Raw genomic sequence first — 25391 nt, forward strand, 5'->3', positions numbered from 1 at the left:
CAAACTCCTCCCAGGCCTCATTGATCTCTGGGCTGGACAAATTGCCTATTGATTAATCCCTGGACCATTTGGGGAGTCAATGTATCTCAAGTTGAAAACCACGATTAGAAAGCGTTATCATTTCTTTTCATAAATTCTACCCATGTATCTATAAAACCTATTCTATATAGGCTTTAAATTTTCTCATTAGCTCTGAAATGATCAAGGTTAAAACTTGAGGTTACTGGGATTGAAGGCTGCCTGGGAGTAACATAATATACCTTTGAGCAAGTCGGTTTCCATTCACCAGTGTCCTGAGCAATGTCCCGTCTGTCCTACGTTCCCCTAACTGTCCCTCACTGGCACCTTCTCGCCAGGCGAAACGAAGCTCAAACTTAGACCCAAACTCTCATACGCAACGTCATGTAGCCATCGTGTCCACGTGCCCGTAACAGAAGGGAGAGAGATGTTTTGTTCTCGTGAAAACAAGACACACCCAGACAAGTTTTAATTGAGTCTATTCATTAAGCCTAGTGCGTGATGACACGACCTTGATGAATTCTCTGTGCTCGGTGTTTTAACTTAAAAGGTCGAATCTAAAGCTAAAACGGGAAGGCCTGTGCACATTTTCAGCTGATTCCAAGCATAATACAGCAGAAACACCAGGTCCGTGCGTTCTTACGACTCTGGCATAACGAATGGATAGGCTTCTCCAATTAAAAATCATGCCCTTAGATACTGTTTTAAAATAGCCATAGAGCAGTGCTTCCTAAGTAGGGGCAATTTAGCCCCCCCAAGGGGCACGTGGCCACGTCTGGAGACATTTTTGACAATCGCAACTGGGGAGTGCTCCTGGCACCTCGCGAGTAGAGGCCAGAAATACTGCTAAACATCCTTCAATGCTCAGGACAGCACCCCGGAACAAGGAATGATTCCCTACAGAGTAATCGTTGTGCCACAGTTCAGAAAATCTGCCTTAGAGACAGCTGTCCACTTGTCTTAGCTTTGAATTCCCCCAGAAGTTTTCTCTTCATCTCTATTTGAGATGGTGATGGTCTGTCTGAATGTCTGTGTCCCCTCACAACTCTTGTGTTGAAATTGTAACGCCCAAGGTGATGGTATGGGGGTGGGGAGAACTCTGGGTCGTGACTCAGGTCACGAGGGTACTTCAAATGGGATTAGCGCCCTTATACGATGTGAGATCTGCGACCTGGAAGGTCCTCACATGACCAGGCTGGCACTTTTGACCGTGGACTGCCGATCTCCAGAACTGGGAAAAGGAAGGTTCTGTGGCTTACAAACTGCCTGGTGTGTGGTATTTTGTTACAGCAGTCCGAGCAGATGAGGACAGGGATGAATGTGAGGACCGAGATATGGCCACAAAATACTCTGGACCAAGGTAAGAACTGAAATTAGGTCAGTGAAGTGTTGGACTAGCACCGGAAGAAGCATGTTGGCCCTGATTTCCTACTCGGACTTGCAGTTAAACTACAAAGGTGTGGATGTCCAGGGTTAGGTTACACGAGATTTCTCACTTTGGGGGATTTCGTGCTCAGCAGGTGGTTAGCACAGAATCATTCACACCAGCACAATGGTGCTCCTCCAAGAATGTATTTATTTACATGAAAACACCGTTTTATACAAATTGAAGACAAATCTTAAAGGGTTTGTCCAGGCAGGCCTTCCCCTTCACTTTCTTTCGCTGTCATTAACAAAACGTTTTAGACCGGTTAAAAGAAACTGCATCTGCCTCTTCTTCTCCCCCAACCCCCAATGACTCTGAATACTTAATGTCCCTAGTTAGCCTTTAAAGAAAACTCTTGCCCAGGGTGATTTTATTTAATTTATTTATGTAATACAGTGTAGAAAGCTATCATGGTCATAAGCAATGATTCTGTACAATCATCCTGCGGAAGATTTTTTGGGAGAATTCCTGGTAATTTGAGACCAGCAGAGCACTCCCTCCCCCCACCCCCCTCACCCGTAAAAGTGCTTACAATGAACAGGGATTCTTTTCTTTATCAAAGATCCAAAGGTACATGGACAAAAAAGTTTCAATTCTCAATGCCTAATGTGTGCACATAAAACAGGCACAAAGGAATAAATGTGTATCCTCGTAATTCCTATATCACAAATCTAGCAGAAGCAGCAATCTGTACAGTAAAATGCAATCGTGGAAAAAAATTCTCTAGATCATTTGGAATACTTAAAAATGCTCAACTTTAAAATGCATAGTGATCAGGAAAAGAATATGTAGGCAAGAGAAGCAGCTACACTCCCACGTTCACACGAAGCATCCCCCATCGATTCTTAAAGCATATTTCAAGTAGGACTTAATTGGGTCACAAACCACAAGAATAATATACAACTGGCTAAGGGGCTACGAGATAAATAATCAGGAGAGAATCTATTCATGCACTAGTTTGATACAGCTAAGTTCTTTACAGTACACAAAACCCATTAATAATGTAGAGACCAGAATGTAAAGAGAGAGAATACATTGATGATTTGTATATTAATTCAAGTTCAGGCATCTACTTGTGTTACAGCACGGCTGTCGAAAGGCGATAATGCGTAAATAATAAAACAGAAGGGCTTGTTTCTTTCCACATTATTCTATAAATGAACACCGATGGGTAGTGAAGCAATGGTTTTGCTGTCCGACTTCAGAGGCTGCTGTGGCAGGGGTCTAGTTCTGCATCTGCTCGAAGAACTTGTAAGTTGGATTTTCATAGCCATTCTGCTGCATCTTGGAGAGGTGGCGCTCCTCTGGGGTCACAGCAGCGTCAACCTGAAACGCAAGGGCGAGGAGAAACGAATTAAGAAAACTGATCCTTTGAGGGTGCACACGCTGAACGGTAAAGGATAAGGAGTACAGTTAGCTTCTTTCCTTCCCACGGACCCCTCCAAGCAGGACGCCTGTGCCCACTAGTTACACAATGCTCCATCCGGCCACCAGGTGGCGCCTAAAACCTTGTCGAGCTGGCTCTGCCCGCAAACTGCTCATTGGTTGCTTCCGCGCCCCCCCCACCCCCCAACTCCGCTTAACAGTAACAGGATACACGCCGCGCAATAAATATTTTTTTTCTTCCCTGTTGGCTCACTAAGGGACCAAAAGGCCACAACGGAAAATTGTTTTACTTGAAAGTGTGGTGCTAAGCTGGAAAAAAAAAAATCTAAGAGCATCATGGAGAGTATACTGGCAGACGCTTAAATAAATCTAGACTGCTGATGATCTTTCCACACTCATTTTAATTGGTCCCTGCTTTCACTACATTTAATACGACAAGAGGTCTGAGAATCTTTTAATTAAAAGGATGATCTGCATATATCAAAGGGGCCATGTGGCAAGCAAAAGTGGAAAAAATATTCAAAGAATATACTGTTCTAGATTATATACATATACATACATACATATATATATTTAACTGAGTACTAAGACTATAGAAGTATGTCCAGCTAAAGATTTACAAACAGACCCCCTGTGTTGATGTGCTGTATGTCTAGGATCAGGCCAGCAGCTGCAAACCGGGCTGTGCCCCCCCCCGCCCCCCCCCCCCCCCCCCCCCCCCGGGCCCGCATCACTGTTAGGACAGAGCAGGGAAGGGGTATTTGCTCTCTGCACATCCGGCAAGGTGTACTGAGCCCTGCGACATGGGGAGTGGCTGTTCACGGATACATCATCTCGTATATCTGGCGCACCACTCACACTGCACAGGAGGCACGAAGTACTTAACTCTCTGCCGAATGAACGAAAGCCGAGTCTGGTTATTCCACCTCTTGAGCTGCAATCGCCCCTTCGGCTAAGGCCAGGACAGCCAGAACGGGACCGCGTGCAGCTCCCTCAGGCCGCCCGCTGCGTGCACGATTCCCGAGTTCCCATCCACAGGACGTTCCCGTTCCGCGGCCCGGTCAGAGCTGCCTGCGCTCTGCGGCCAGTCCTCACGTTCCTCCGAGCACAGGCCGGGGCCTTTCCCCTGAGAACAGAGCCGCCAACGAGCTCCCGCCAAGTCCGTACTCGGAGGACACTGCGCAAAGGGACGCTGCGCACCGCCGACCTCACGGGAAACAATCGCAGCAGGTGCTCCTCCTATCCCTCCTCGTCCTTTGACCTGCTGTGTTGTCCACAAAGGAGGTCACCGTGCGTTAACTGGCAATTGTGTCACTAGCCACGGGCTTGTCAGTTCAAACGCCATCATTAAAGATGAGCACCAGTGATGAGAGATTTCATCCACTCCCCGACTCTGCTCGCCAGGAAAGAGCCTGTCTGCAGCACGAGGGCCATACGAACCTGGACATCTTTTAGTCTCTGTGCCACATTTTAACTGATATTTCAAATGGTGTCAAGATTAAAAAAAAAAAAAAAAGTCTTGCTGAGGAGATCCAGCGCAAAGCTGCCGTGTTTCCGAGTATAAAAAAAAAAAAAAAAAAAAAATGCCGCGCCACGGTTAGAATATCACCCTTGTCTGTCCTCCAGGAATACACCAACCCTCACACGGGCTGTCACCTGTCATCTGCATTCATCAGGGTCAGGGGAACACCTGGCAACTTAATCGTTTATCTCTTCAAAGGCCAAAGCCAAACGCTTCCAACAGCCCTGCCAGAAATGTGAGGCTGAGGCCCGGGTGGAATGCAGGCGTCTAACTTTCCTGCCTTCTTGGCCCTTTTCCACCTGCTGGGAGGGCAACTCGAGCCTCGCTATTCCTGCAGCAGGGAGGCCGAGCCCTCAGAGGGAGCTTCAGGAGGAGGGCCTAGTTTTATAAAATGGCGCCCAAGGAGTTTGGGTTGTCTCTCTTTATCCCGAGCCCCTCGGAAGCTGAAGGTGCAGCACTGAGTGCTCACATCCGTGGATAAAGCTACCACTAAAGGAAGAGCATCAGGTAAGGGGGAGGCTTCCTCCCCGGTGGAGCTCAGGGATAGGTCCTTCAAAGCTAAGCTACTGCACTGGTGGGGGCCACCAGGTTAAGGCCAGCCCACTGTGGTGCAGGCAGGGCCTGGGCATTTACAGCTCAATATATATATATATTTTAAAGATTTTATTTATTTATTTGAGAGAGAGAGAGAGAGAGAGAGCGCACACGAGAGGGGGGTAGGGTCAGAGGGAGAAGCAGACTCCCCGCTGAGCGGGGAGCCCGATGCGGGACTCGATCCCAGGACTCCAGGATCATGGCCTGAGCCGAAGGCAGTCGCTTAACCAACTGAGCCACCCAGGCGCCTGGCATTTACAGCTCAATAATAAACCTCAATATTATTTCCCTTAAAGCAGAGCTGGGGGAAGTTGAAGCCAGTGATGCCTGTTCTAGGGGGACTGAGGGAACAATGGAGTTGGAGACAGAATCCCTGCTGGCCGCCAGGCAGGAACACCTACCACTTGTTGAGATGAAAACGTGCACATGTGCACACCACCTCTGCACATGCCGCCCACCCCCCCGAATTTCTGGATTAGATCTCATCAATAACTGGTCCTAAGTCGTCTTCTGGCTCTAGGCTCTGTGCCCTGTGTCTTCATGGGAGACCCCGGGACCCTCTGCACTGCACTCTGGCCTGGCGTCAACCTTTATTCCTTCACTATATCCAGAGGAATTTACAACTCAACTGTCAAGACTGCAGAGATGAAATTCTACCTGGGTCTCCTCCGTGTCATGTCGTCTCTAGTGTGGGGCCGGTAAGCCAGTAAACTCCACGTTTTAATTTTATTATGCAGAATAATAGGAGGACGTGTTACTGGGTGTCCCTTGCACGCAGGACACTGAGCTAGGCTGAACTACAGAGTCCTGACGCCTGAGATACTCCATTTCCGCTCATCCAAGGGAAGGAGAGGATAAACCACAGTGACTTCATACATCATCACAATGGGGGGTTAAGAACATCCAAAGAGCTAGTGCAACAGGAAGGAAAACAAAGCAAACATTAACCAGGTTTTCAAGCTAGTATCTCTCCTCTAACCCCCCGGCGTTGGGTTTTGTGTTCAGTCGTGTCCACGTTCATTTTCTCAACTATAATTCCATCTCCTTATGAGTAGTTCACTTATGTTTGCTGCCTATGTTAAGTGATCTTTCCCGCAGGCAATGGATTCCTTTGCTATGCCTTCATCATCATTGATCTCTGATGCTTTCCTTTGACACTCTAGTATTTCTTCCTGCTGTTTGCTTCCAGCCACGAGAGGTTCTGGGTCCAGCCACTCTTTTCTGTACTTCTGCTTCGCATTTAACCTGATGCACAGGTTAAACCTGATTCAACTGCTCCACAGCACCCACGTTAGTGGTAGCTAGGTACCTCCACCCTGGTGGGTCAACTTCTTGCCAGGAAGAAAGGACCCCTCAGGACATATTTTTATCACGTTATCAGTATGATGGCACATTCATCAGGGAAAGTCATATGCTGTAACTCCATAAAAAGCTAACTGGGACCTCTCTTCTTATTTAGATCATTAATCAGATGGCTGGGGGAGGTGTGAAGGATGGGAGATTTCTGATGGTCCAGTTATCAGACCCGTGAACGGAAGAAATTTTTATACCCTATAATAAAGAGAATTTGTGCCACCACCCCCCCCAATTTTTTTGTTAGATATATTTGGCATATAACATTATGTAAATTAGGATATACAACCTGTTAACTTGATATATTTATACATTGTAATATGCTTGTCATTGTAGTGGTAATTAGCACCTCTGTCAGGTCAGAGAATTATCTGTTCTTATCCTTTCTTATTAGTGTTTGGAATAATTAAGTTCTAGCCTCTTAGCTAGTCTGATGATCATAATAGTTTTGGGGTCTCCATTCATTACACTGCGCATTAGATATCCAGGCCTCATTGACAGCTTGCTGCCAGTTTGTACCCTTAACCCTCTGTCCTGTTCCCTCCAACCTCCTTGTTAAAGGGGAGGTGTCTCCATTTAGAAGGAGTGGTGGAAAGAGCTACAATATGCATTTTGGAATATCCATTGTCAATCAACATCAGTGTAGAAGAGGGCCATCTGGGGTCAGTGGACGGGGCAGGGCCTTATTAAAGCAGGAGCAGTTGGGATCAGTCAGCCGGTGCTGGGACCCTCAGCCACCAGAGACGGTGGGCACCTGGGGGACACAGTGGAACAAAGGGCCGTCACATCACTGCCTGAGACACCAACAAAGCACAGTCATCTCCTTGGGGAGCGTGGCTCGCTAACGGCTTACGTAGTGAACCTCTGGCCTTAAAGCTAAGCAAATCATCACATCACAATGTTTACTGCTTATTTTTTAAAAAACATAAACTGGCAACCGCTAATTTCCAACTGGTAACAGCTCTTATTAATAAAAACACTGGGCTCGTTTTCATTTCCAGGTCTCTGCGATCTCCAGCAGGCATCTTCCCGCTGTGAGAAGGGAGGTCCTGGAGACCGTGGCTTTCATCGTTTCTTCACGCACTGATGGTGTGAAGCAGGACAGTATTCCATCCTGACAGACGCAGGCCAGTCTAACTGGAAACGCTCATTTATTTATTTATTCTCAGTGAGGCAGGGTTACTCACTAATGAAGCAGGTGAGCCAGAGCTGGGAATAAGCTTGCTCCTGGGGACCTGAGTGTGAGAGCCTGCTGAGATGGGCAGAGAACGTCCGGGGGAGGGTCCCGTCCATTCGGGGTCGACGCTGCTCTGCTCTCGGAGAAACGCTGCTCTGAACCCCACCCCCGGCACCCGATACTGCCTGGGCCAGGGGAGACAGCCTAGGTGCCTCCATGGGCCGCAGCTCTTCGTGTCCACATTCACCCACCCCAGCCAGACCACAACCTTCCCGAGGGTGGCAGGGATGGCGAATGGCACCTCGGACGAGGTTCTGGTCCGGGGCCGCCGAGCAGGGCTCCACACGGAACCACACACGGGGATGCTTCCGGAAAGGAGAGCAAGGAAGGCCTGGAGGGGGAGAAGGGGGTGGTTTCCAGGCTCTCGACACCTGCACTTTCAAGAAGGAGGAGGTGAGGAGAACTAAGGAGAAGAAACACAATAAAGGAGGGCACTCACTCGGGAGAGGTTTCTAGATGCTCTCAAGTAGTGAGTGGAATGAGTCTCAAGAGAAGAGCTGAACAACTGTCCTCCCTACAATTCTGCTCCTTCAAGGATGCCTCCTGGCTTCAAAATGAAAAAAAAAAAAATCTTTTTTTTCTGGAATCTGTGTTCAAGTGTCAACTTATGCTCTGACAACCCAAATCCAAGGAGACTCTTCTTAAGGTGACTAACCACAAGAAACTTTTAACCCAGGCGGCTGTGATGAGGCTTAAAAGGTAACTAGTTCTCAGGGTGTCTGGATGGCTCCGCAGGTTAAGCCTCAGACGCTTGGTTTCAGCTCAGGTCAGGGTCTCAGGGTCTTAAGATCAAGTCTGGCCTCCAGCCTCCAGCTCCGCGCTCACCACAGAGTCCGCTTGTCCCTCTCCCTCCCCTTCTGCCCCTCCCCCCACTCATGCTCTCTCTCTAAAATAGATAAATAAAATCTTAAAAAAAATACAAAGGTAGGTAGTTCTCTTGTAGACAAGAGATACTATTTTCTACACTTCAGACTGGTTACTGAAAGGAGAGAGATCAATGATTCTCAAAAATGACCGCATGTCCAATTCAGCTGGAAAATTTTCAACACTCAGCTTCTAAGCCCATTTGGAAATTGTTTCCTTAGGTCTGGGCTGGGACCTTTTAAATAAGTAGCTGGTAAGTCTCATGCACAACCACGGCAGAGAGTCCCCGAGAGAGACCTTGCTTTTCTGCCCAGCATCCCTGGGCTCTGTTAGAGGCTGAACTGCATCCTCCCCAAATTCCTATGTTAAAGTCTTGCCCTCAGTGCCTCAAATTTGACTGTATTTGGGGACAGGGTCTTTAAAATAGTAAATTAAGGTTAAATGAGATCATTGGGGTAGACCCTAATCCAACAATACTGGTGTCCTTACAGGAAAAGGAGATTAGGACACAGACATACACAGAGAGAAGATGACGTGAAGGCCCGAGGGAGGCCACCTACAAGCCAAGCGGGGAGGCCTCAGAGAAAAACCAAACCCGCCGACGCATTGATCTCAGACTTGCAGCTTCCAGAATTGTGAGGAAATAGTTTCTACTGTTTAAGCAACCCAGTTTCGGACGTTGTGATGGCAGCTCTAGAAAACCAATATAGCTCTTTGGACTTCGGTGCCTCAAACAGGCACTAGACCTGATAAAAAGGAAGATCCTTCTTGGGTAGATTCGTCAGCCCGAGGGCATTACACACACAATGACCGGTGACAGACGGTGACTACACTTACTGTGCTGAGCGCTGTGTAATACACAGAGTCGTCAAATCACCCCGTTGTACACCTGAAGCTAACAGAACATTGTAGGTCAACTCTACTTCAATTAAAAAACAAAAAAAACCCCATACAATATATTAAAGAAACGAGAAGGGCCTTTTTTTAATGAGTGAGCCTTCTTTTTTTAAATTCAATTAATTAACATATAATGTATTATCAGTTTCAGAAGTAGAGGTCAGTGATTCATCAGGTGCATACAACACCCAGTGCTCATTCCATCACATGCCCTCCTTCATGCCCGTCACCCAGTTACCCCGTTCCCCCACCCCCTCCCCTCTAGCAACCCTCAGTTTGTTTCCTATGATTAAAAGTCTCTTGTGGTTTGTCTTTCTCTGGTTTTGTCTTGTTTTATTTTTTCCTTTCTTCCCCTATGATCCTCTGTGTTTTTGTTTCTTAAATTCCACCTGAGTGAAATTATATAATTGTCTTTCTCCGATTGATTTATTTCACTTAGCATAATACCCTCTAGTTCCAATCCACGTCATTGCAAATGGAAAGATTTCATTTTTTTTGGTGGCTGAGTATATTCCACTGTATATATACCACCTCTTCTTTATCCATTCATCTGTTGATGGACATCTGGGCTCTTTCCATAGTTTGGCTACTGTGGACATTGCTGCTTTGAACACTGGGGTGCAGGTGCCCCTTCGGATCCCTACATTTGTATCGCTGGGGCAAATCCCTAGTAGTGCAATTGCTGGGTCACAGGGTAGCTCTATTTTCAACTCTTTGAGGAACCTCCACACTGTTTTCCAGAGTGGCTGCACCAGCTTGCATTCCCACCGACAGTGTAGGAGGGTTCCCCTTTCTCTGCATCCCCGCCAACATCTGTTATTTCCCGACTTGTTAATTTTAGTAAAAGGGACTTTTTAATTATTCAAGTATGAAAACACTTTTGTTTTTTTTGCCCAAACATGAAACAAAAAAAAAAAAACTGTTTTGAGTAGAAATGAAGTAAACTGATGCTAACAAGGATACATCTCACACTGTTTCAAAGGACTCAAGCTCAGAAATACTATTCTCAGAAGAGCAGTACCCCAGAGTCGGGTGACACGGTCATGGCTTATCTGATGTGTGCAGAGGCTAGTCTGTCCGTCAACCCATTCTTTCACACCTCAGTGCTCCCCGGCACGCAGCACGTCCACACCAGTCCGGACAGGGAGAAGAAGACTCAAAGCCAATTTCCACCAGCAGATCTCATCAACAAGCAGCCCGGAGAACGTTGAGGGCTGAACACAATGAGGTTTCTGGCTCTGACAGACGTTTCACTTATTTAACCCTGTTCTGCCCTTCTCTGACAAGAATGGTATGGAGGTGTGTCTTTGGGGTTAGTGAGAAGTTTGACTCACTGGAAATATCTGGACTTCTCTCTGGTGGAAGAGACAATGGATAGGATATGGGAAAATCTGTATTTGGACCTTGGCCCTATTTCGTTGGACAGTGGGTGAGCACTTCTGTATGGGTCTGTCTTCTCATCTACAGAATGAAAAGATCAATTTGACTGATTACTGAGATCTCTTTCAGCTCTAAAAATTCTCCTACTTCTCAAGATGTATTCATTCACTTTCTCTGTTTCCTAGAAAATTACATATACTATGAGGATTACCTCCCCCGGCCCTCCATGGCCCAACATCAGAACTGCATTTTGAATGCACCTGGCTGGCTCAGTCAGCGGAGCATGCCACTCTTGATCTTGGGATTGTAAATTCAAGCCCCACGATGGGTATAGAGATTACCTAAAAATAAAATCTTAAAAAAAAATGCGTAAGAACTTATCCGTAAATTTTCTATTTCAGTATTTTGTATCATGGGTTTAAGAAGTCATATTCCAGTCTTGTAGCTACTCTATTTTGTTGGGGTAACCCACAACTTCTGTGCTTTACACACTCATGGTAGTCACATGTTGGCCTGTGGGGACAAAATCCTGAAGTGTCATCGCGCAGTAATTGTGATGTCACGTGGTGAATCTTCTCTCCACCTCCAGTGTGACCGCACGAACCCCGGAAATGAAGATACTTCAGGTAGAAGTGAAGGGCAACAGGCTGAACATCTGGAACAACCTTGTAAACTCTCTCAGCTGTTTGGTATCATGTAATTTTCTGTGAAACTTTAAAGGTAAGACTCTTTCCTGAAAATTAGTATTAATTGCTGCTACCTGGTTTTACTTATAAGTCAGGCTCTTTAAGACAAAAAAAATTAGGGAATAAATGAGTTTAGGTTTTTTTAGGTTTTTTTTTTTTTTTTTTTGGAGCAGACTTCTACGCCTTCCTTTCCATTTCTAACTTGGTAGTTTTTTTCTTTTCTTTTAAATGTTCGAGGCTAATCACAGTATCTTTAAGCCAGGCATCATCACTAGTATTATTTGACACTTCAGTACAAATTCTAAGAAGCTGAGGGAGCAGCGTACAACCCAATGCCTTGATCACAGTATTTCTAAGTCAGAACGATGAAAACCAACACAAGAAAACAGCTGCCAAACTTGAGCACCATGCAGGAATCTAGATTTTTTTTTTTTTTTTTTAAAGAAGAGACACTTGGATGATTCTTAGTTTTAATGCCAAGCAAAATCTCCTGCTAGTCTTTCTTTAACTCCTGCTTGCAAACACGCAGCCACATTTACCTACCTCCACCACACCGTGATGAATGGACGTGTACTGTTTCTTCTTCAGCATCACCAAGGTGATGACGATCACTGTTGCTATGACAACTCCACCCACCATGAGTCCAATGATGGCACCTTTGTTTGAACCTACATCTTCTGCAAAGAACACCTTGAAAACAAGACAAGAAAAAGGATTGCAATTGCAGGAGATCGCCGGAAAAGGTATGTGAAGAGTTTCAGGGTCTACCTTACGCTGTAAGTTTGAGTTGGTGACCACTCCATTATTTCCATTATTTGGTGCATACTTGGAAAAAAAAAAAAATCACACATTCTAGCTACAACTTTCAACCCCCTGCCCCCACGGCCTTAGGAAGGCAAAACAGTAGCCAAGAGGAACCTGAAACCCTCCGACAGGTGGGACATCTGGTGAGAGGTGGGGTGGGGATCTACCAAAGGCTGGAAAGAAAGGCATGGATCGTGATTTTGAAAAGAGGTCATCTGGGAGACCTGATGCATGACCAGTCTGCCTTAGGTGCTTTTTCAAACCCACAGATGTCCTAATTTCCTTAGAGGGACATTACTACATAGGAATAAGGCATCTGAGACAAAGGAGTTCATCCGAAGAAAACAGACACTTGTTACCGACTTTTAGCCGCAATCATTCAGTAGGACGGTATTGAACCTCAGAGAAGCGTAATGCTTAAAAGAGTTTTTTCAAAGGGCAGTAGCAGGCGATGAGATAAGAATTTTAATGGTCACACAGAACTCCTGATGGCTTACTGTTTTCTCCAGAAACCCCACTCAACCTGTTGTTTTATTCTTGCTGTTTGTTTGTATTGGACATCAATGAATTTTGGAAAACACCATCAGAGATATTTATTCAGTCTGATAACTTCGCTGCACAGCATTCAGCATTCCTTCATGTTGTTTATGAAAGCAACTCACTATTTCTCCACTTTATCTACCTAACTGGAATTATAAAAGCATGTGGCACCTTTTATAATCCTATTATGTAAGGAGGTGATCTTCTGCCACATCACCTGGCCCAACTACTACTAAGTATATACCACAGTTATTATAGAAATTAATGAAAACAGCTCCCTAAAGAATTCTCTCGGTCTGATCTCAACACAGGAAGATGACCGATTTTCCACAGTGACAACAAACATCCCAGTGATCTGAAAAGGCAATATAAAATACGGCAGATAGAGCCGATTTCTAAGCGTCTTACTCAGGGTATATCTGCAGCAAAACGAGAAACCATTCATAATTATTCCCCTTTCTCAATAAATATGCTAGCTCAACATTTTGAGCTAAATATTCAACAATATTTATACAAAGCAAATCATTAATTAATGATAAGAATGTGAGGTAATCAGGAATAATGCAAGTCTGGACATCTTCCTATGCCTTTAAGAAAATACTGTAATTTTGTAATATTCATTGCACTAATTATAGTACATTATCTTATCAACGAGCTCAGTAGAGGGAGCTGATTCTCCTAATTGCTGCCGCTACCATTAGTCACTGTGGCATCACAGGACTTAGCGTAATTGTGGAGAGGGGCTTGTATGACACGGACTCCAGGAAAATGCAAATCCGCACATTAATCTTCAGCTCCGTGCCCCACCAGCCCCCGACTCTTCAGCGGCTCCCCCAGAATTTTTTGACCTCTTCGGCATCAGCCAGATCCAGACTGCCCCTAATTTCATAATAATTGAGATGGGATTAACCTGCCACAGTGAAAATCATGCTTCAAAAAAACCCGAAATGTTCTTGTACAAAAAAGATTATGGGAGTTGAAATGCAAATCTGAATCACAAGCCAGTTTTGGATTTGCTCCAATTACTGAGAGTGAAAAGAGGCATATGCAATACTTCACTGGCGTTTCTTCTGGAATTTACTACTTGGATTTATATTTATGAATATTAGAAAGATATTCTCTCCCTTGAAAAAGAGCACGCATATGCCCGCGCCCCCCTCCCCCCTCCCCATGTGCACTGTAAATGCCTGAGAGCGAGTACTTATTATTGCTAGGAGAATTTGATTACCATTTTTTTGGTTGACTACTGAATGTGCAATAAAATTGTCTTCTTTATTAATTTAACCCCCTTACTATGCATAGTGATAAGATGAAAGAAACCCTAACATAATGCAGGATTTGATTTATCCGAAGCTTCTGGTAAAAGATTTTATGTAATTACGGGAGCTGCCTGCAAAGAGGATGGGTGCTCTTTGATTTACTCTGAGTCTAACATTTGGGGGAAATAACAGTGGGTGGGAGGAGATTTTGTCCAAAAAGGAAGCTGCCATCTTCCTTGCCCAAATCCTTCAGTGAGCAACACTGCTTGGAACATCATGGGGTCCTGCTCACCGCCCGCCCCCACCCACCTTGGTAGAAACCCAGAGATCCTACCCCTGCAGAACTTAAAACGTGGGCGCTGGGGAAGGGACGGGAAGGAAGGGCAGAGGGAGAGACGAAGAGGCACAGGGAGACAGTTAACACATGCCAACTTCAAATCCACCTCTTATAAACCCGTCTTCCTAGAAAACAGAGGGGAAATGAATTAGAGCGGATATTGTGATATACATTAATTCCACCCTAAGCCCTGAGTGGGCTTAGCGGCCTTCTAGACACAAAGAACTACTACATAAAGACCCTCTTTTTCTTCTCTTTATGTGTCCATGATGACCCTATAGGCAACTGCTTCATTCTTTTTATCTTTTCCTTCACTGGCTTTCTGGCACAGCATGAACAAGCATGAACAGGTCATCTGGCGAGACAAACTGGGTGGCAGGAAGAGGTAAATTATTTTACGTACCAATTTTTGATGATGAACCTCGTATCCTGAGTCATGTCGGAACTCGGCATCCATCTTCACCTCAGAGATCTCTTCCGTCTTGATGTTTGTCAAGCCTGAACCTGCAATAATCCATAAGCATCACACCATAATTAAATGACACACGACACTCAATTCATTTTCTCTGTAAACACAAACGCTGTAACACAAAGGCTACCAGAACCTTCTTTCTAGGTCTGGAGTGAGAGGAAACAGATTAATGACTTTCTTCAAGAAAACTGACACCCTGTATTTACACCCTTAACCACTACCTATTTCAAACAAAAGGAAATTAAAGATTAAAGAAATCTGAAGTTAAAGCTTCTACTGCCTTTAAACACACGTTATAATTTTTTTTTTTTTTTTTTTTTTTTTAATGGGGAAAACCAGAAGTTAAATGCTAGCTGGGAGGTTGGCAAGGATGCATTCCCAGAATATACTAGTCTGTTTCAGGGGCTTATTGTTTGGCTGATTCTATGTCTTTTTCCATGCGTTCTCATTCTTTCAGAAAAAAAAATAGAAGTCTTTAAAAATGAGCATTAGGGCGCGTGGGTGGCTCAGTTGGTTAAACGACTGCCTTCGGCTCAGGTCATGATCCTGGAGTCCCAGGATCGAGTCCCACATCGGGCTCCTTGCTCAGCAGGGAGTCTGCTTCTCCCTCTGACCCTCTTCCCTCTCGGGCTCTCTATCTCTCATTCTCTCTCTCTCAAATAAATAAATAAAATCTTTAAAAAAAATAAATAAAAATGAGCATTAATTACCTGGTGGAATCAAACTGCTACTTTAGGGCTTTGTTCCAATTACAAATAAATTATGTTCACGTATCTATGCAGTGAAGCATTGTAAAAATCATATTATTTATTTAGTTTGGTGATTTAGTCATAGATACAGAATATAATTGCTTTGTCTGCTGAATAAAGATTTGCAGTACATAATTTTAGAAAATGTTTCAGTGGGACTAACAGAATTTATAACTTACTAACTCTTCTCTATAAATTGCTACATGAGTCTTACACTAATCGTTGTAATAAATTTCATTTTTCAAGTAACAATGTGAAGCTACAAAACAAAATGCAAAGTCATTTTTAAAACAAAAAAATGAAAGCACAAAATAGAAGTATCGGTTTCCATGTTGTGGCATATAAATATCCAAAGTTATAATTTTAGGATGCAAAAGGCTTTTAAAATCACGTCCTCTGCAGTATTCTCACCCAAGGGGCAAACCCTCAGCTCCTGAGTGAATGGAGAAAAATCTATCAGTTTGCCTCCATTTCGGATAGCTCTGCCTACAAGAATGACAGGCTTCCTTACATCAAGCCCAGATCAGTTCCCCTAAGGCATCTACGCGTGGAGCCTGTTCAACGCAGAGCAAGCCCGAAACCTCCCTTCTACCTTATAGCCTTGAGCAGACCAGACACCCGAGGAGAGGCACTGTGTTCCTGACGGCTCTTGCTCAGGCTACACGTTACCAGGTCCTTCAGCTCCCACAGTACCTCATTTCTTGCTTTTTGTCTAGTCACTCTTACAGTCTTGTCCACTAGGTGCCGTGAAACTTGTCACACACCTTGCTGAAACTGAAAAGCACAACGTCCACAACATAGCCGTGTGCCAACCTCACACAAAATGAAACGGAGGACAGTTTGACGAGACCACGGGCACCCCTGCGGGTTGTGACAGATCCCCGACTCCTTGTCCAAACGTTCACAAAGCTTCCATTTATTAATTCATCTGAAAACAGAGCCGACATCAACGTCAGTCTACAGTTGGCCTGTAGACGGTCCGCTATCTTCCCAGCTCTCCGGCCTTCCAGGGGTCCACAGAGATCGTGGAGAGTGGTTCTACCATTTCACCCTCCAGGTCTCCTAGCCTACAATCTGTCTGGGTCACATGGACTTGGGCGTGGGAGAGAGGCGTCGTAGATTTAGAGCACAGCCACAAATCTGCTAATTACTCCTCCTTCCCAGAGGTGGGTCTGAATTCCCTTCTCTCGAGTGTGGACTGGATGGAGTGTCTTGCTTCCAACGAACAGACAACAGAGAAAGCGATCATGAGTTCTGAGTCTAGGTCAAAAAAGGCACTGCAGTTTCCTTCTTGTTCTCCTTCTCGGATCACTTGGTCTGGGAAAGCCAGCCACATGTCACAAGGACACTCAAGCAGCCCTACAAGAAGGTTCCCGCGATGAGGTATGGCGGTGTTCTGCCAACAGCCATGTGAGTGAACAGGCCCACCAGAGTCAAGCTTCAACTTCGGGTGGTTGCGGCTCTAGAGGGTGTCTGGACTGCAACCTTCTGGGAGTCTCGGAGCCAGGAGCACCCAGCTAATCCATGCCTGAAATCCTGATCATTACAGTAATTATAAGTAACTAAATGCTTGTTGTTTTAAGCTGCTAAGTTACGGAATTGTTTGTGGCATAAGCAAGAGGAAACTAGAACAAGGAGCTAGTGTTTTCTTTTTTCATCTTGATCTACCTTGGGCTTTAACTGCCTTCTTTCAGAAGATCACTCTCTCTAATATAGACATAAAGTGGGACAGTTTCCCTTCCTCTCTCATCTTTTACCGTCCCTCACTGACTGTCTCTCAACCCCGACCCTATCTCCCAAGAGCTGTGGGGCTATTCTTTTTTTATTTTCTTGCTTTGAAATTGTCTGCATTTTCTCATGATTTTCAACTCATTCTGACCTCTAATCTTCCTGACATTGTGTTTATCGGACTGTGATACAATGCTCTGTTAATTTCTCATTGGCTATGTATTTTTTATCTTCCTACGGGCCCTTTTAAATCTGACACGGGGTTATAACCGCAGTGATTTCTTTACAGATCACCCTTTTGCTGTCATCAGGATCTAGCAATGCAACAGTTAAAATTATATTTCTGAGACCTAAGGAAAAGTCTCTTCAATAGTCTTTTCTTTTAGATTTGTGGGACCAACAATTTGAAAAAACAGGAGCTCTCTGCTCAAAACTGTAACAGCCCACATTATTTCTGAAAGGAGAGTGAAAATACTTTTGGTACTCAAACCAAAATTCAAATTCGCATAACAAGTCAGAACAACAGATAGTTAATTATAGCTTAATAGTCTGCGAGACTCTCAGGACAAAGAGATCTTTCTAGTTCATTTTTGTATAGCATGTGCAATCACTTAGAGAAAAGATTTTCCATACATTAAGCAAATCTCACTAAAAGGGAAGAAAAATTAGTAAGCTTGCACATAGGGAAACATCATCGGCAATAAGCTCACATAGCATGTGATGAAATGTGAAATGTGATGTGTAGATTTAAATACATCACGGGGACCTTTTGCTTATAGGCTCATCAGGTGTGTTTTCTCTTTCTAAGCCCTGGTGTGACTCCAGGTCTCTGTGTCATGGTAAATGAGCAGAATATGTTGTTCACTTGAGGGGGGAAGGAGGCATGTCCCTCATGATACCTTTCACATGGCTTGGAGGTCAAGGACTTGGTCTCTCCTTTATGAGGCCTGGAGAAGGGTGGTAATAAATTATAGCGGAAAGGGTAGCTTTCCGCTCCCTGTGAAGAGCTTGCTAATGTATTTTCCTTCTTTATTTTGGTCAAATGGTGTTACTTGACCTTCAGAGCCCATTTTTCCCTGGAAGTAAGCCAGGGGAGTAGCTGTAATGGCCACTATGCCCAGAAATCACCACTGATAACATGCTTTCCCTAGCTGACACTACATTCTAAAAGTGATGTGTCCTGGCTTTTCAGATTTGAAAGACAAAGAGAAGTCATCTTCCTCAGTCATGATTATACACAAACCCTTTCTTTGTGTCAGAGTGACAACAGCAATTACTCAATGATGCCATCAACTGAATGACATGCTATGACAATCCCGGGAAGGTTCTCTAAGTTTGGAAAGTCTAAAGATATAATTTGGCACGCTGAACTCAAGCATGCAGTCTCCTAAAGTGTGATGTTGGAAGAACCCAACCTAATGCTATGAACATAGCAGGGAATTGGTCCAAATGCTCAGGAGACAGACTGTAAGCACAGAAAGACAGAGTGAGGTCTCGCTACCTAACCAGCAATAGAGCTATTCGTAAACTAGACTCTTCCTCACTTTGGATCTGATCATTCTTTCTTACCACATGGCCCTTCTTTCATTGGGGAAGTCCTCGCCTCACACAGTACAAGAAAGAAGGTTGAGCCTAGGCCATACTCTCATCTTTGAATCCTTCCCCTCTTCTTTGCCAATGGATGAGACTCTAATCTTTCGAAAGCTTTCCCGAAGCTGACCTACAGCATGTGCCGAGGTTAACACACCCTCGGCGAGTGCCCCATCTGCTTACATTACAGACGCCCTGGTTTATACCTTATGTGGGTTTGTATTCCCCTGCCTTTTTAATTCCATCTCCTCTTTTAAATAGGCCAAGTGTGTTCCTCTTATTATACTTCAAGCTCCTGAGAACAGGGACCTTATCATTTCACTTCTTTCCACGCACCACAGCATTTAATGCCCTGATCTTTGGGAAATACCAAAATGAAGTATTCCTGTTACGGAAACATTGTTATTGTTATAATAAAGGCTTCAGATGGCTTTTTCCCCTGACAAAACACCTCTAACTGCTTTCTAGCTCTTCCCTTAAAACAGATTGTTTTGGGGAAATGCATGGAAGTTCTTTTCATGTTAGATTTTTTTAAAAGGGGGGGGGAACCAACTTTGGTGGTATCAACCTCCCCTCCCCCAGATTTCAATTAGAACACACTGGCCTAGAGGGCCCAATGGAGGAACTTTACAAAATTGGTTGAAAGAGTGTTTCTAATTCACTTTTTATTCTTGTAGATGAAAAGCATCTCTTCCTTAAATATAAAATAGACAGTGCCATAAAAAAAGGCCCAAGGCAAATGACCATCCACCCACTCACTGGTCTCAGCTCGTTAGAATGGAACTGACCCTCAGCCCTGAGCTCCACCACGAGCTGAGCAGGATGCGGATGTCAATGGGCTGACTCCTTAAAATTCACTTGTGTGACAATGGCAATAAGGAAAACATTAGGAGAGCCCAAACTGTGTCTGACTTACTATCACTTAAGTTCCTCTGAAAAGCCCTAAAGGCAGAGATTCATAAAATCAGCGAGAACAGCCATCAAAACGGGTCACTCCACTCTCCCTGACGCCCTGTGGACAGCCACACAGAGGCATGAAGATGCCACAAGGCAGATTTAGAGTTCTCATCTTTGGCTGTGGTTGGGGACAGAAGTGACCTTAGCCGGCACTGGCAGTGCGAGGGGCCGGGTCTGTTCTTGGCCTGCCACCAACTGAACCCGAACCAGGGACCTCCATGTGTTAACATCTTCCAACAAGGTGAATTCCCTGGCCCTTGACTATTGCACGGGGTCATTACGGGGATAAGGAAGAAGATAAACACAGGAAGGTATCCATTGTTCGTGGAGTTAAATCTCTCTAGAATACACAGCCATATCAACTCAATAACTACTTTCTTCGATTCATGGAAAACAATGGGTACTGTTCGTTGGGCAGAGTTGTGCATAAAGTAAAAAACCAGGCTTGTGTGTGCTTCTGTTGTGGTGTGGCATTGATTTTTAAAACAGCTTGAGATATAAGCTGAATACAGAGCAAAGGGTCAAAGTGTATTTCTTCTTAATGCTGGGGAAACTGTAAAAAAAAAAGTGTCTATTTTTCAGTGTTAATGGGAATTTTAAATGGTAACAAAAAGAAAAGACTTGTATACAAAACTATGCACATACATCCTTTCTGTCATTTTAGTTACTCGTGGAGAGTTAAGTCCATACAACCCACGAAAAAGAAAATGTAAATATTTCTAGGCTCTAGAGGTAGTCCTGTTCTGCTATTTTTAGGAAGTCACATCTACATGAGAAACCGATTGAAGTTTGAGCCCAATTCAGTCAGAAGAGGACCCGTCTGCACACCAAACAAGAAAGGAAGGATGAGATATTCAAAGCGGAAACCCCATTGTCACCAGACAGAGTGCGCATCTGTGTGGTGGTTTTCCATTTTTGAGGACAGAGAGGTCTATATACTCTTCTCCACTTAAAAAAAAAAAAAAAAATCCCATAAGTTGGAAGGGCTCTTTTATTGTTTGAAAAGGAAAGCTCAGAAAGAAAAACAGATTACTTCAATAGGAAATTGGAAAATAAAGTGTAAGGAAAAGCAAAGGGAATTTTTGAGAAGTCTGGTTTCCAAGGTCATTTCAAATCCTCTCCCTTAGTATTTGCAGTTGAGACAGGCTAATAGCGAAGAGCGGGGACGGCGGGTGCTCGAGCTCAAGCGCAAGGTGCTGAGGAGGTAGAAGGGAACCGGGTATACCTGGTCGGGTGGTCAGTCCTCGGTCGGCAGCAGGGCGGGCGTCAACAGGCTCAACTGGGCACAGGAAGCAAGATACACGGAAAGCAAACAAGACAAATCAAGATGGTGAGTTGTGGCTCCTGAACACAGAGCAGGGAAAAGCATGTGAAATACATAAGTTATAAAAAAGGAACAGGTGGAAAAGAACCACAGTGAGTTAATCCCAAGTATCAGGGAATGGGAGGGGGACCACTTCAAAAGGCTTATCGCAACCGATGGGCCAACCCTACTCCTTAGGGTTTTCTAATAAAAGCACTCACCAGGATATGCAGCAACATCAAAGAAGAGGGGATGGGGAGTGTGGAATTACCTCTCATTGAGTTTAGGGATGGTTTCTTGGCTTTTGATTAGAAATAAAATATAATATACCCAGCCTGGTGGAAAATCTTGAAGATACCTCCTTTTACAACTGTCCGATCTTATTTTACAGTTAATTACCTACAAAAGGACTCCATTAAATCCCCAGGGGAAATGCAAATATGAATTTATCAGAAGAGGAAAGTCTCGCCACATAATCTGCCATTTAGTGCACCAAATTTGCTCCCATTGTGAGGGTAAAAGAAGTAAACCAGAGAGTCAGTCTCTCTCTAATTTTAAAGGCTGGTTATTATTTTAATAGATGACATACAGTTGTCATGTGTGAAATGTGAGTACTTCCTTTCGTATTTCTCAACTTCCACAATTGTCCCTTTGTGAGAATTCTGGGCTGGCCCCAAAGGAAGCCTTGCATGTGGCACCATGGTGCCCACCATTGCTTACCATTAGCTGGCATTTCCAAAGTGCTTCTGAATCTCAGAAAATATTAACTTGAATTTAGACTGGTCTTTGAAGAAACGGGCAAGGGAGAGAAACAGAGCTTTAAGGATTCATAAACGGACAAGGGGCAAATGAAGCCGAGGGAGGGGGAAAAGCCCTTTGGGTAAGGCCTGGGAAATATAAGGCAAGAAGGTAAGGAAAGGTGAGCCAAGATGTCCAGGGGAAGTAAGGTGTGCTCGATGGGCTGGCTTCTGGATGAGCAGTTTCAGGAAGACCATCCAGCTTACTGAGGCACACAGCTTGGCCTCCCCAGGTGGGGTTACAAACCCAATCGATCCTGAATGTCACATGTTGGCAGAACAGTGAGGGAGAAGAGAACAGCAGGATGTTAAGCCTTCAAATTATGAAAAAAAATCAGGTTTCTGAGAATACTAAGACATTTGGATGAATCCAAAGAGCAACGTGGTTTGGGCATTTGTTATGCAGGGTGGTGGCATGACACTCGCACCCCAAGCAACTTTGGGCGAATGGCCACTTCTGAGGCTGTTTCTTCATACATAAAATAGCCTCTTCTCATTGTAGTGAGAAACAAAACAATTTTAAAACCTGTTTCAGAAATGCTCTAATACTATGAAACTGCATTTATTAAATCTTCCCTAACAACTCTTGCTGAGAGGAGGACTAATTTCTACTACTTTATTGCTATGATAGGTTAAGACATCCTGTTGGAACTCACACATTTGAATGACATAGATTCTCTGTGTTTCACCTTTTCCCCATCTGCAACAGTATTTAGTGACAGTAATAACTCTTCGTAAAACAGAGTTAACGGAGGGATTATTGTATTTTTTGATTATTTCCTCATGAGAGCGCCAATGGTGCTTCAGTTGAAGAGAACAGCATGCCCAAGCACACTCATGGAGCAAAAAAGGAACTCGAAGTGGGGATCCCATTCCTCAATGGCTAAATCATCAGAAACTGTATTTGACTCATGAGAGAATCAGCAGTTAATCTGTGGTTTAAATACAGGCTGAAGAGCTGCTAGTTGGTCACAGGGTCCACTTTAAAGCCACCATTGATTTACTCCGTGATCTTGGGCAAGCCAAATTCTTTCCAATCCTTAGTTTTGTTGTAAGTAAACATGGTTTTTCCAGGGCTCAAATGTGCACACATATGCACAAGAACCTTACAAATGATAAAGCACTATTCCACAATTCCTTAAAGAAATACAGAAAAAGCATCAAATGTATAGACAAAAAAAAAAAGTCTGAAAGATATTACCACAAAAAGCTATCATTAGTTATTTCTGTGTGAGGAGATTGTTTCTAGAAACTTCTCTGCCTTTTCTTCCCCATGTGCATGTATTGTTTGAAAACAGTAATAAAACCTGGTCTGTTTTTTAGGAGGGTGAAACAATTAATAGTTTTATTGACTTAAACTCTAGCCTGCTTTAACAGTTTGAGGCTGATTCAGTATGAATTAATATTCAGAAAGTAACTCCTATGTTGAGTGAGCGGACATCTATCAATTTTTTTAAAAGACAATTACAACATCATTGCCAGAAATGCGTATATACATCTACAAGACAAAGTGGTGCATTATTTCCCAAGTCCAACACAAATACTTTCTAATTTTCCAAAACGAACTATTGCTTGTTGAACTAGAAGGTGACGTCAATATAGTGTTCAAAACATTTTACAGTAGCTGTTTAGTAAATTAAAAATAAGAAAGAGGTCATCTTAAAGGATGATAAACTTAGGCAGAAATGTGTTATTCCCATGCCTTCAATAGTTTTGAATCAAACCTTCCCCTAAGAGAGGAGAGAAACAGAATGATTCACATTCTGGGGCTTCTGAGTCTGTTCTCATGCTGCTTGTAACAGACCAGTTCTAAGCTGAATGCTGCCTAGCACAGCCTGCCACCAGGCCAAAGGGAATGGAAGAATCAGCAGGAAAACAGGCCTGAAAATAACATTATTTATTTTCAATTCCAGCACTTATTTATGTATTTATTTTTTTTAAAGATTTAAAAAATTTATTTATTTTAGAGAGAGAGGGTGTATGTGAGTGGGGGAGGGGGCAGAGGGAATGGGAGAGAGAATCTCAAGCAGACTCCCCACTGAGCGTGGAGCCTGACTCGGGGCTTGATCTCACGACCCTGGGGTCACAACCTGACTGTACTGAAGAGTCGGACGCTTAACCGACTGAGCCACCCAGCTGCCTCTCAATTTTAGCATTTAAAGAGATTTGGTCATTGCTTCTTTATTAGGCTAATTAGAAATATACCAGTGGGCAAGTGCACTTTGCAATTATAAATATACAGTCTTGTAAGACCTGTTGTGGTCTTTGAGAATATTATAGTATTTCATGTACGTATTCTATGCAAGGAAGCTGACTGTTGGCCGCTCCGTGGCTGGCCTGCTCAGCCAATCGGGATCAAGCCAAACAAACACAGATGCCTTTAGCCAGAAAACTTCATGATCCACAGGAACAACAGTTTGATAAATAACAGCTTCACTTTAAGTTACCCAGTTAAGTTTCGTGGATATGAATAAAACCACAAAAAAATCCCTCAAGGCAAACCGTAGCTGGTCAAAGAGCCTAAAATATCGGAAAACTGTGATATGCTTAGTTTTTCAATATAAATTAAAAGAAGGCCTGGGTGCCTGATCCTCTGTCTGGACTCGACTGACTGGTCTTAAGAAAAAGCAATAAATTGTTGGTAAGCGTCTGAAGCTATGAATGATAAGGACTGCCTGAACAATGAAAGGAAATCCTTTGAGAATTTTAGGTATTTTCAGTGGCTCAGTGTGTGAGCATGTGTCTGAGACATTCACGAGGAACAAGGCCCTGGGGAGAGGGAAGAAGGGGAGGAGGGCAGAAAGGGGGAGATTTTAGGACTGGGTCATTATATGGCTTGTTATAGTCGTTAATTTTTAAGGATATACTGTTTGGACTATAGGGTGATTCTCCCTGGGAGTCGCTGGTAGTAAGATCCTGATTCTATAGAAGGAACAAATGAACGAACGAACGAACAAAAGGAACGAAGGAAGGAAGGAAGGAGGGAGGGAGGGAGGGAGGAAAATAAAGGAAAGGAAAGAAAAGAAAAAAAAACTACCCTAAATATTTACTGTGTTGTAGATACTTTGCCTGCCATCTCACTTAACGCTCATACCTTATCTCTGAATTAAGAATTATTGTCACCTTTGTTTTACAGACCAGGAAATAGCCACAGAGACTCTCTAACTTGCTCACCACACCCAGCAGAGCTGGAATTGAAACTCTGATGATCCACACCATTCAGGACTGTGGGGTAGCTACTGTTCTGTGGGATGGTGGGGATGTGAAGGTGTTCTTGGTTGTTACCATGAATACAGGGCAAGGGAGGATAGCACTGGCTTCCAGGGGATGGGGACCGAGGATGCTAGATGCCGTGCACAGGGCAATCCCACACACATAAAAATAGCTCTGCATCCTCTATGACTTCCTAACTTCCTACTGGACATTTGTTTATCTATGATTATGTGAGTCTACAGTGTAACTCAGGTGAATATATAAACACAAAGCATTTTT

At 43.9% G+C, this 25391-nt stretch overlaps 1 protein-coding gene across 7 annotated transcripts in view; it reads right to left on the bottom strand.

Moving 5' to 3' along the window:
* Nucleotides 1-1577: 1577 nt before the first annotated feature.
* LOC113916785 (amyloid beta precursor protein) overlaps nucleotides 1578-25391 on the bottom strand; it is a 263295-nt gene continuing 239481 nt past the window's right edge. For 4 of the 7 annotated variants that reach the window (XM_027583754.2, XM_027583755.2, XM_027583752.2 and 1 more), the window contains 4 exons: nucleotides 21025-21078; nucleotides 14707-14807; nucleotides 11907-12053; nucleotides 1578-2770 (listed from right to left, as the gene is read on the bottom strand). In XM_027583754.2, coding sequence (XP_027439555.1) covers nucleotides 2669-2770; nucleotides 11907-12053; nucleotides 14707-14807; nucleotides 21025-21078 — 404 coding nt within the window. In that variant the 3' untranslated portion in view covers nucleotides 1578-2668. The remainder of the gene's footprint in view (nucleotides 2771-11906; nucleotides 12054-14706; nucleotides 14808-21024; nucleotides 21079-25391) is intronic. The other 3 variants (XM_027583756.2, XM_027583753.2, XM_027583751.2) reach the window with 1 other exon arrangement.

Source organism: Zalophus californianus, chromosome 1 (genome assembly GCF_009762305.2).
Source record: "Zalophus californianus isolate mZalCal1 chromosome 1, mZalCal1.pri.v2, whole genome shotgun sequence".
In the NCBI taxonomy this organism is placed as follows: Eukaryota; Metazoa; Chordata; class Mammalia; order Carnivora; family Otariidae; genus Zalophus; species Zalophus californianus.